The sequence below is a fragment of the Bombus pyrosoma genome, linkage group LG15 (genome assembly GCF_014825855.1).
Source record: "Bombus pyrosoma isolate SC7728 linkage group LG15, ASM1482585v1, whole genome shotgun sequence".
Taxonomy (NCBI): Eukaryota; Metazoa; Arthropoda; class Insecta; order Hymenoptera; family Apidae; genus Bombus; species Bombus pyrosoma.
The window spans coordinates 9,221,196-9,232,570 of NC_057784.1; the positions used below are offsets into that span (position 1 = coordinate 9,221,196).

General features: G+C 26.7%; 2 protein-coding genes across 21 annotated transcripts; one reads left to right on the top strand and one right to left on the bottom strand.

Annotated features, from left to right (window-relative positions):
* Position 1: 1 nt before the first annotated feature.
* Positions 2-9,622, top strand: LOC122576076 (metaxin-1). Of its 19 annotated transcripts, XM_043745896.1 has the most exons (8): positions 2-62; positions 1,346-1,497; positions 1,874-2,115; positions 2,207-2,372; positions 2,713-3,090; positions 3,172-3,173; positions 3,958-4,045; positions 4,113-4,440. In XM_043745896.1, the coding sequence occupies exons 2-8, from the start codon at positions 1,420-1,422 to the stop codon at positions 4,134-4,136; spliced, it is 978 nt and encodes a 325-aa protein (XP_043601831.1). In that variant the 5' UTR covers positions 2-62; positions 1,346-1,419; the 3' UTR covers positions 4,137-4,440. The 19 variants fall into 19 exon arrangements, 12 of the variants coding, with proteins under 12 accessions (XP_043601831.1, XP_043601832.1, XP_043601833.1 ...); XR_006319641.1 differs by lacking the exons at positions 2-62; positions 3,172-3,173; positions 3,958-4,045; positions 4,113-4,440 and adding exons at positions 4,470-4,531; positions 5,148-5,247; positions 5,429-5,563 and having other exon boundaries at positions 1,196-1,497; XM_043745897.1 differs by lacking the exon at positions 2-62 and having other exon boundaries at positions 1,196-1,497; positions 3,958-4,041.
* LOC122576074 (vacuolar protein sorting-associated protein 45) lies at positions 5,535-10,774 on the bottom strand. Of its 2 annotated transcripts, XM_043745882.1 has the most exons (9): positions 10,698-10,763; positions 10,497-10,619; positions 8,265-8,463; positions 7,623-7,772; positions 7,061-7,440; positions 6,596-6,868; positions 6,328-6,492; positions 6,018-6,247; positions 5,535-5,881 (listed from the first exon to the last, which is right to left on the bottom strand). In XM_043745882.1, the coding sequence occupies exons 2-9, from the start codon at positions 10,587-10,589 to the stop codon at positions 5,683-5,685; spliced, it is 1,689 nt and encodes a 562-aa protein (XP_043601817.1). In that variant the 5' UTR covers positions 10,590-10,619; positions 10,698-10,763; the 3' UTR covers positions 5,535-5,682. The 2 variants fall into 2 exon arrangements, with proteins under 2 accessions (XP_043601817.1, XP_043601816.1); XM_043745881.1 differs by having other exon boundaries at positions 10,497-10,774.
* Positions 10,775-11,375: the final 601 nt, after the last annotated feature.

Sequence of the window (11,375 nt, forward strand, 5' to 3'; positions counted from 1 at the left end):
TCTAAGTTTTCATGCCGGTGCGGTTTATTCTTTAAAGAAATATCAGTCTTCTTTTTTAATAGGTATTATCAAATATTATTTATATATAATACTTGTAAACAAAAAGAATACAAGCTCTAATTTCATTGTTAATTTCAACAAATGTACATTTCTTATTATTTAGAAATAAATATTAGAAGTGATTAGCGACTAATATTACTAACTGATTTACTAATATAATAATGAGCAATTTGTTCAATACCTGTGATTTTGTTTAAGCTTGAATATATTAATAAAGCTACTTGAATAAGCAAGATATCATAAAAAAGAGTTACGTACAACAATTATGAATACTTTTAATTGTACTTTAGAACTAAACCTAACCTATCCTCAATCTAGAAAAAAACCCAAAAAATTTCATCATTTTTATTTCGTAGTTTGCTTACTAGAGTTAAATCTAATGCTAAACCATTTCTCAATAACTCAAACTGGGTCGGGCGAATAGTCGTATTAATTCGGCCGTTGTGTGGCGGCTGGCCTGCATTCCGTTGCTTTACCTAACTCAGATCCAACGAATTTATTCAGTTATTCTTTAAAGGGACTAAGCAGAGAAATTGCTGTCCGACTGCCTCACGGTGACCGACTTAATACTAGTATTAACCCAACCCAGTTTGAAAACTAAGATCGAGCGTCGGTTATATGTATAGACAAAAGTTGTTGAAAGTGTTGAGCTTTATGACATATTTCAAAATCGATGAAATGTATCGACATATTTCAAAATCGATGAAATGTTTCGACATATTTCAAAATGAATCACAAAATAAAAATAGCGAAATTTTCTACGATTTTTGTTAGATTGAAATTAGGTTTAGGTTTAGTTCTAAAGTAAGATTAAAGATACTTATAATTGTTTAAGATACTTTCTTGTGATATTTTGCTCATTTAAATAGCCCTTTTTAATATATTAAAGTTTGAAAAAATCGGAGATACTACCCAAATCGCTCATTATTACACTATTTCTTTGTAGTAGAAATACCTATAGATGTCTTTCAGTGAAAATTTAGTTTTCACTTAATAAATTACTAACATATGTATATATAATAATAATAATAATAATTATTATTATTATTACTATATTATAATTATTAAGTATTATATTTATTACAGTAATTGTTATTATATTAATCTATATATGTAACAATATATATAATGTATATATATATAAATATTCGTACAAATAAATAAGTAAATTTGAGTTAATCTTCTTTTGTTGATTTCACAAATTAATTCATTGATTATTTTCTGAGAAGTACACCAAATCTTACATCTAGTTTAATAACGACAAAAATCTTTGTTTACTGTATAGTGAAAAGAAGCACGTGTGGTTATTGTGTACTTTAATTTATGAAATAAGTGATTAATTTTTTTTATTTTTTGATAATGGACACGTTTGAATTAACTATTTGGAAAGGTGATTGGGGTTTACCGTCAGTTGACACGGAATGTTTGCAGGTTTTGGTATGTAATTTGTGTATAGGTTATAATATATTCTCATTGTCACAAAACGTTATGGAATATTTTAATTACTCTTATATCTTGTAAACAAGATGGATGGTAATTTCAGTATTTTAATAAACAATATGTATGTTACCTAATTTTTCATTATTTGAGTACTGCTTATAAATATGTATTGAGCGTCCGGTCCGCGTGCTTGTTAAAATATTTACAATCATATTCCATAAAATACTTCTCGCCGGCTGCTCATAACAAAAACCATAATGGTTTAATAAGATAATTTGAACTTACTTTAGTTTTTTAATAATTTGTTCTTATTATCATTTATCAGTCATGGACTTCTATATGTTGATCGGTACTATATTTCTTGTTTTTTTAGGTTTATGCCAAATTTAATGATATACCTTTGAAAATTAATGCAACTAGTAATCCATTTAATGGCAAATTACCTATACTAAAAACTAATGATGGTACATTTAATGAAACCAAGGATATAATAGAATATTTTAGAGGAAAGAATTATAATACAGAACAGAATTTAAGTCGAAAAGAATGTGCAAAAATTATGGCTTATGATACAATGTTGAAAGAAAAATTATTTCCAGCATTGCAGTTCATTTGGTATGTACATTCTCTTATTACAAGGCAAGAGTATGTGAAATAAAATGCAATGGAATTGTATTAATCAAAAGCGAAATATTATTACCTTTAGGTGGATAGATGAGAAAAATGTGAATGAATTAATAAGACCATGGTATTGTAAAACACTGCCCTTTCCATTAAATTTTTACTATCCAGGAAAATTTGAACGACAAGCTCGAGCTATGCTTGAAACTTTGTATCCTGTAGAAGATAATATAAGCATCATAGAAAATAAGGTAGTTAGATAAATTAACTGATTTCACAAATGATAATACTAACATTTTACTCATAATATTAAAATTTAATAAATGAATTTAATATACTTATATATACATACAATATTTTAATATAAATCTGCATATTTGTGGTAGTTATTCTCTACTACTCCTAATATTTATAGTAATAAATATTAAGTTGTTGCATAAAATCAATTTCCAATAAATTCAAATAATTTTTTAACTCATATACAAATTATTGAAATTAATATATTTTTCTCTACTGTATATATCTTTGTTAATTACTTAAAGTACAGGATTTTTCATCTTATATATAATTCTGATATTATATATGTAATAGGTTTACTCTGAAGCACAGAAATGTTTGACACTGCTATCCACAAGTCTTGGGGATTCAGTATATTTTCTGGGTGAAGAACCTACTCTATTGGATGCTATTGTATATTCTTACTTAGCGCCATTGCTCAAAGCTCCTTTACCAAATCCAGCATTACAAAACCATTTAAAAGCCTGCACAAACCTAATGTCGTACACATCCCGCATATCGGAAAAATATTTTTCGAACGAATGTTGCGAATATAAAACCAAAGAAAGTGCTCAAAGTATAAAAAAATATGCACAAAATGAATTTCCTAACAAGAGACGAAATCAGTTCTTTGCTGGATTTTTTGCTACTTTGGTGATGGCAACTTACGCATTTTCAACTGGAATATTAGAGGTAAATACTTTTGATGCAATACAGTGAATAACATAGATAGCAATAATTTCTTTACAAATTCAGTAGATATTTGTGTTTTAGCGGTAATGGTTTGCATAATACAGTAAGTATGTATAGTTTCCGTATTGCCGTAAATCGTTAATGAATTATAATTTATAAACAATTTTTATTTATGACGAAATTTTACGCTACTTATCTTTTTTCGTATATGTTTCTTCAAACAAAGATTAGTGTTTACTTCTAAAATGTGATCATAATACTTACACTAATTATGTATAGCTAAGGGTTAGCTATAGGGGTGGCATACATGTGGTATTCGTCATAATGACGGTCATGATTTCCTAAACATTAACCGATAATCTGACAGAAAAATTTTCTTAAGAAAAATTACTTAAATTTGTTGAATCGACACAATCGATAGATCGAATATAATAAATTCTAAAAAGCGCTTTTTCAATGAAAAAGTCAGACACACTCACTTTTTTAAATAACACAATATAATTTTTTATAGCCAGTGTTGTAAATTTCATCTAGTGGACCATTTATTGATAAATAAAGATAAATGCATATACATATATAAAATAAGTAATATATCTGCAGTATTTAGCTTATTGAAAACGAAAGTATAAAAAAGTGCCCACCATAATATACAGTGACATCGAATATAATAAGCGCTAGTAATAGTCAGAAGGTTAACTATAATCACAATAATTACTGCACCAATTTCACATGACTTTCAGATCTAATGCGCCAATAGTATATATGTTTATACAGTATGATTTACATTTACGAAACTATGAAATTAATTATTAGGAGGAATATGTGCTGAGAGAGTGGAATATACTTATGTTTATCTTAATAATATAGTGGTACATACGCATCCTGCACGAAGCCAAAATGCACGTTTAGACTAGCGTATCTTCCTCGTGTGGTTGACTCATGGCATAATATGCAAGTACATATATCGCATTAGTTCGTATAAGATCATAATCTATTTCGTAATTAAAATTATGGAATTCTAGGATATAAAAGGAGCGGCATTTTGAAATTCTACATGCAATTCCTAAAATTAATATAGAACATTGCGTTCGGATTCACGTACATTTTGAATCATTTCGTACTTTGTATTGTGTCAGTCATTATAATCTACGGGTTACATTCCCTTTCAAACGTACTGTCGAATCATCGTATTCGGATATTCAGTGTCTAAGAACACCCCGCGTCACTCATTACGTAAAACTGAGCAAGAATCATCGCTAAATCGAGGCTTTATAATTCTTGTAACTTAGATTATTTCAAGTTACATTGTAGTTTTGATTCTTTGTTAGAATATACTCGTATTGTTAAGTTTAATTCGTATCATTTCTTTCAAAACCCAGCCTGAAGTTATTAGGCGGTTAACCAATGGATATTTCGTATTGATACATCTTTGTTGCTCAAGGTAGGTAAGTACTTACTTTGCCACTGTAATTATGTGCGCATTTTGGTCGATTTGTATTAATAATGCATGAATGTTATGAAAATACATAAATTAATAACGAACTAATTATCAAAAGCAATATTTACTATCTATAGAATTAAAAGATACATGTATATCGTATGAAACATTTTTTATGAAAAGTGTGTGATAGGTAACTTAAGGGAAGCTTCTATAAACTAAAATAAAACGAAAATACAAAATTGCATTTGGGGTTTTTGTTTCTTAATCACTGAAATTTAAAAATTAATTAAAATATTCTTGAGATTCAGTAAACTTCCATGAACAAATTATTAAATACAGCTTAAAAGATATTTTTATATAAGAAACAAATTATGATGTATTTATAAAACGTTTTCAAATAATACTCTATATTTTAATTATACTTACAAATTTTAAAAATTTGATACAACTAAGATATTTACACTTTTTCCTGTTTATAAGTAAGATAATACATATATATGTAAAGTTCTATAAGTAAATTACATTCTATTTATTTGAACGATTATAATAAATTACTATTTTAAGACATGCAATATTTAGTAAAAATAAGTGTATTTTATCGTAAAAATGATTTTAGAAATGGAAGCTGGTAAGAATTCCTCTGAAACATATAAGGGAATAAAATATCACAAGTTCTATATTCATGGATTTGAGTTTAAGATAAGAAGAAATTACACGTATGTAAAATAAGATCGAATTTTAATTAATCATGTAAATATTTTGATTCATTTTCATTACTTATACAACTGAATGCAATAGAAATCAGAGATATTCTGTCCAGCAGATTGTAATGTGTAATTTTAATTATTGACATTTATGTCATGTTAACGTTAGAAACATACGAAATATATGTTAAAGGTACCGGTAAAGGAGAATAAAATTGCAAACGTACCTGTTGAAGATGCTCTTACCTACGATGAATAAAATGAAGAAATTGGGAAAATGACTTCATTGGAAACACAAGTTTTGCTTAACATTAATATAATTTCCTATTTTTTTATACTACAATTTGTTTTTAATATTGTTATCAGTGGAATATGATTGTAACCATTATAAATAATCCCAAATTATATAAATAAATACTTAAAACCAAATTATGTACAAACAATGTTTCAATTGTTATTGTTTTTGTATCGCGATAAAATGCCCGAAGTAGCTTGTTGAATCTCCTCTAAGAAACTTGTAGAATTATGGATAGTAGTGCCGCCTAAAATAATTTTTATCCCAGGATTTTGTTTATTTAAATTATGGACTGTTAAACTTTCTTCATATGTTGTTCCTCCGATCATAAAAACTATGATATCCTGTGGCCTGTAGAATAACAAATACACAGTTACTAATATGCACAATAGTGCGCGCGCACATACATACGCACAAATTCCTAATTATAAATTTATTAATTAATTTTCTATTTTGAATTCCATAAAATATATCACATACAATTTACCTTTTTGACATCATTGTATTTCCAAGATATGGAAATGTTTGCAGACTTAATTTTCCTTTTATTAAATCTTCAAGTGTTTCGTTCAGTAATGGCGTATGTTGGGTATAAATATTATCTACTCCACTTAAACCTTTGAATAACTTTTTAGTAATCTTGGCTACTGCTTCTCGATCAAATAAGTTATTCTGCCTTGCATTAATTCCGCTATATTCTAATATGCTGTATACTAGCTGCAATATCATTTTGAAATTACAATAAATTCGAAGCTTATACCAAACTCACGAATAAAAGTCTATTCATTTTCATATACCTTCAAAAATTTTTCTGAAACACCTCTGTTTTTTAATAAGTTCAATAAACCATTAATATCATTATTTGCATATTTCTCATAATGAAGCGCATAAAGCATGACCAATCTCACAGCATCGATTTCTCGTATTTGTTGATTATTAATAAGCTCCCTTATTTTTTGTAGCTTTGATAGTAAAGAAAAACGTATAATTATTTATTGTTAAATAACCTTTACAAAAGCATAATAATTTGCAAGCACAATTAACAACTTGTTAAATTTACTTCACCTGCATAGAATGGTCACTTTGACAACTAAGTTCCTGTTCTAATTCTGATACTTGCAGTAAATGATGTTTTTCCACAAGAGAAGATAGTTCGCCAACTACTGTCACATGTTTTGATACCGTACCAGATAACTTTTTAAATAACGGATAAGTTTCTACGAAATTTTTCATATCGGCTATACTTTCTACTTTCTGATGTTTCTTAGCCTTCTTTTGAAATTCATCCATCAATTCTTTTATTGTTTGCCCAATTTCGCCAAAGTTAAGATACAAATTCTATTCAAAAATATTTCTGTTTTAAATATAAATTATACTAATAATAATTAGAAAATTATTATTATACGTATAGCGGAATCCCATATAACGCGAAATGTACCTTTCGTTGAACGTATATAAGGAATCCTATTATATGTATCTATATACACATATATAAAATCATCAATAAAACGATAATAGACATAGTCTTACACTTGCATAAAATTCATCATGTTCCGCACTAAGGACAACTTCTTTTAATTCCTTCGAAATACCCTTCACATGTGATAAATTAACACGATTGTTGTTAATAGTTAATAATTCATGAACCATTGCTTGATAAGTCCACTGATTTAATAAGGGTGTAACAGGATCATCTCTTCGATCAACTATTAGTAAAATCGGGCTAGAATCTTGTCTAAATTCGAACGAATTCGATTCTTTACTTAATACTTCGCGTATTTTTTCTGATAATCTCTTTGCCATCTCAGAACTATTTTGATAACGTATATAAGGGCATCTTTTAATTGATAATAAGACTGAAATTAAGCCCAGGACGGTTCTGTGTAGATGTACTGGATTCCATAGCAAGCCTTAGAAAAACAAATTATTTTTATTTTATTTTTTTACATTTTTCGCTCTCTATTTTGCTTTCATAATTACATTACACCAGTTAGGTGTAATATTTATTATCAAAAACTTTATAATAGATTTCTTAATCATTTTTTCACGTAACGATTCTCAATTAATTAATTAGTTGTAAAAAATTCGATACCTTGCGAGCATGTATTAATCCCAAGTGAAAACAAATGCGGACTTATAGCTAAATAATCTGCGTAATATTCATGAATTTCTCTTACTACTTCTTGTTCATCATTTTCAGCTAGAAGTTTGATATCAGCCTTTGCGATAATATTACTGAAATCTAAATGAATATAGTGATAAATATAGTGATTATAGTCTAATAGTTGATTGATATAATTATTATTAGCATTTTACAATTTCAAAATAATTGGGAATTATGGAAATAATAACAAGTAATCTCCTCTCTTTTCACTTATCTATATTTAGTTACAGGTCATCTAAAGTAATATGATATACAGATTAGCACTTTGTACAGAAATAAGGTCGGAACACAAAACGCTATCGTCAAACAATACGAGAAATACATGCATAGAACAGTAGGTATTAAAAAAATTTACTATCTAAAAATCAAAAAGTACTATAATAAATCAAGAACAAATCATTTTTGCATTATGTTACTTTTAACAAGTGCTATATAAATACTGTGGTACATTGTTTTACTTCCTGTTCTAATACATATGTTTTGATGTGTATATTCTGCTAATAAGTTTGGTACATTTTAGAATACTGAAATACTGAATTTAAGGACACAAAATTTTTTGTAATTACTTACAAATATAGTATGTGCCATATTTGGGACACCTTAATTCGTTGCAGAGGTATTCGATATTTTCTTTGGTTGGCCTTATGAAAACTATACATTTCAAATGCTTTAATCCTTCGTTACGAACATTTGTGTCAATCCTTTCGAATAAATAAACTTCTTTAAGAAATATTTCCGATTGACTATATAGTAAACTCACGATACTTGTCTGGAAATATACAAATTATAAACTTTCCTTTGAATTTATATATGTATTTGTTTTTACGTAACTCGGTTATCTTGGGTATCATCAATTACTTAATTACTAATAAATCATTGTAAGATTGCTTTAATCAGATTGTTAAGATTTTTTGGATTAGAATGATACCACGATATTTAAATTATTTTCTATTTGTTGTAGACATTCTGCTATATTTCACATGCTTTTCCTATATCTTGTTCTCATCCTCTGCTTCTTTATTGCAGGACGAGTCGAAATCAGATAATAGCGGCTAATTCAGGAAAACTCGCCTGTTCGACTATTTAGTAAAGCTCAGTTCCGAATTGTGACTATTTAAGCGACCAATGTATTTTATTATATTATATTTGTAATAAAGACTTGAAACAATTATCAAGTGAAAATATCTCAAACCAAATTATCCGCTAGTCATTGAAATTGAGGAAGGTAAATCAAATTTATCAATATTCAAACAAGGATTTTAATCTTTAAAAAATTGGAGCTTCTATTGTTAATTTAAATTTTAACGTATTTACATGCAGTAGTAAAGTTACAATATAGAGGAAACTATATGATTAGATAAACGTCGAAGATCTCCTACCAATTACAGTACGTAGACTACGTTGTAAATAAAAATTACACAGTTCAAGCATATATTTTGGCTAATTCAAACTTCAAATTTAATATTTATAGACAAGAATATGAATAAATAATGTTATTTAAGTATATTAAAGATCAAAATCCAGTTTAAATTCTACATCAAATGTTCTGTCTTTAACATATCTTTTATATGGCGGACTGAGAATCATAGTGGCCCAGGTCAGTCTACTCCTGCTTCTCATAAAATGCTGTTTTATGATGCACTTTAAGTTAGATTTTGTTTAAGCTGAATGTTGGTTGTTTATTACAGCATCCATTCATTGTAGTATATATAAAAATATGTGAATCTTCTGATATTTATATTGATATATATATATTTAAGGGAATTCCGCTCCAGGCAAAGTTATCATTTGATGCAAATAACATATAGATAATAAAAATAATCTATTTACTTAACTATATTTTCTATGCATGTTAATGTCACAATTAATATCATAAATAAACTTTTTCTAACAAGAGCCATGAATAATCTGACATTTAAAGAAGGTGTAAGTTGCAATCGTTCCAGCATATGTTGTAATACCATAATTTTATTAATAAAAACTATTTATTGCTATGTTTTTTAATTGTAATATTGTTTGCCACATATTCCACCTTGATTTAATATATATAATGAGTTATATTTTATATAAAATTAAAAAGAATATTTCTTCTTATTACTGTTATTATACATTTATCAATATTATTCATAAACTGCAGATGTTCAACAAATTTAAAATAAATAAAAATATATAAAATCAACATATCTACAAATATACGCATATAGATTTCAACAATTATCAAAGAATTTATAGACAAAAAAAGAGAAAATACATGATATTTTACTCAAATAGTAAAATAGGTAAATCATAACAATATTTAACATAACAGAAGTTTTGTAATTAACTAACATTATTTCAATAAAAATTTAAAGTAATGATCAAAATCTTATAGTTTAATCGCTATAAATTTCATTTCTTAGAAGTATGTCAATGAAAATGTTTATATAGTTCAATGCTATCATAGAAGCCCAAGATTTGTTTATATGTACATAAGATTTATTTATAGAAGTCTTGAATTATTTATACAAAGAAAAAATTCCACGAAGAAGGAGAATATATCAATTAAAATTAATATTAATAGAAATCAAAATACTATAAGATTCAATAAGTATAAGAAAAGAAGAAACAGAATCCAATATAACTGTAGTAACTTTAACAATTTACATTTTTCATTTTTTATAAACAATAATACAATGTATTTTATTATTTGCATACATAAGATGAATGAATATATTATAAATGTTCATAATTTAAGTTGTTCCATGTAATTATATTTCATTGTAATTTTTAAATATTATTTATTATAGAATATCTTTGATTTACCGTTTGTTTATCCATCAAAAGAACTTTCATGCCAGGTCCACTTTCTTCTGTCATACGAGTAATATAAAATTTTAATGCAGTAATTAAATTCATTTTATCTTAATTTTGTTTAACTGTCTGTAACTAACAATTACATCTTGTAAATTTGATAATAATTATGTATTTAATCTGCATATATTACAAACTATGAAAAGTACACACTTCCCAAATGTAAACACCACCTACTATCACTGGTCCAAAAATTTACTTTGAGAAGACCAAGATAAGACATATGTAGTAGAATTACGGAACTGAAACTGGAACTAAAATTACGAAATGGAAGGAACATAGGGAATAAGTATAGTAACTAGGGAATTTTCTTCTCTATAATTTTCAAAAACATTTGTGTATTACTAAATATTTTAATATCTAACAAACTGAATTTCTTGTTCGTCAATATATGTAAAAAATATTAAAATCTTTATACAAATATTCGGTTCATTTTTATTCTAGTTATCATAACTTAAACGTATTAATTGATATTTCACGCACAATATACAAGAAAAATATAAATTATATCTTTCTAACCATCTCTTGGTATTGTTTTGTCTATGGTATAAGAAATCTCAAATTTCAAAATACAAGTTACGATATTTGAAATAAATAAAGTGTTTACGCAATTAAGAAACATATACTTTGTGAGTTAATTTTTAACTTAATTCTAAACGAATAAATTTGGTTTTGGTAGGATTTTTTATGTCATTCTGCAGTTTATAGATTTGAAAATATACATATATATGCTTAAAGACAATAGCAAGAGAAGTTTACCTTCTATACAAAGTATATAAACATAGATTAAAGAAGAAACAACTCAGTTCATTTTTGCTAGTCAATTTCAGA

Excerpts from the sequence above, each read along its gene's own strand:
- LOC122576076 (XM_043745896.1), top strand. The coding sequence starts at position 1,420 with ATGGACACGTTTGAATTAACTATTTGGAAAGGTGATTGGGGTTTACCG. Across the intron at positions 1,498-1,873 it reads CGGAATGTTTGCAGGTTTTG|GTTTATGCCAAATTTAATGA; the intron begins GTATGTAATTTG and ends TTGTTTTTTTAG. Across the intron at positions 4,046-4,112 it reads ACTCATGGCATAATATGCAA|GATATAAAAGGAGCGGCATT; the intron begins GTACATATATCG and ends ATGGAATTCTAG.
- LOC122576074 (XM_043745881.1), bottom strand. The coding sequence starts at position 10,589 with ATGAATTTAATTACTGCATTAAAATTTTATATTACTCGTATGACAGAA. Across the intron at positions 7,773-8,264 it reads ATATGGCACATACTATATTT|ATTTCAGTAATATTATCGCA; the intron begins GTAAGTAATTAC and ends ATATTCATTTAG. Across the intron at positions 7,441-7,622 it reads GATTAATACATGCTCGCAAG|GCTTGCTATGGAATCCAGTA; the intron begins GTATCGAATTTT and ends TGTTTTTCTAAG.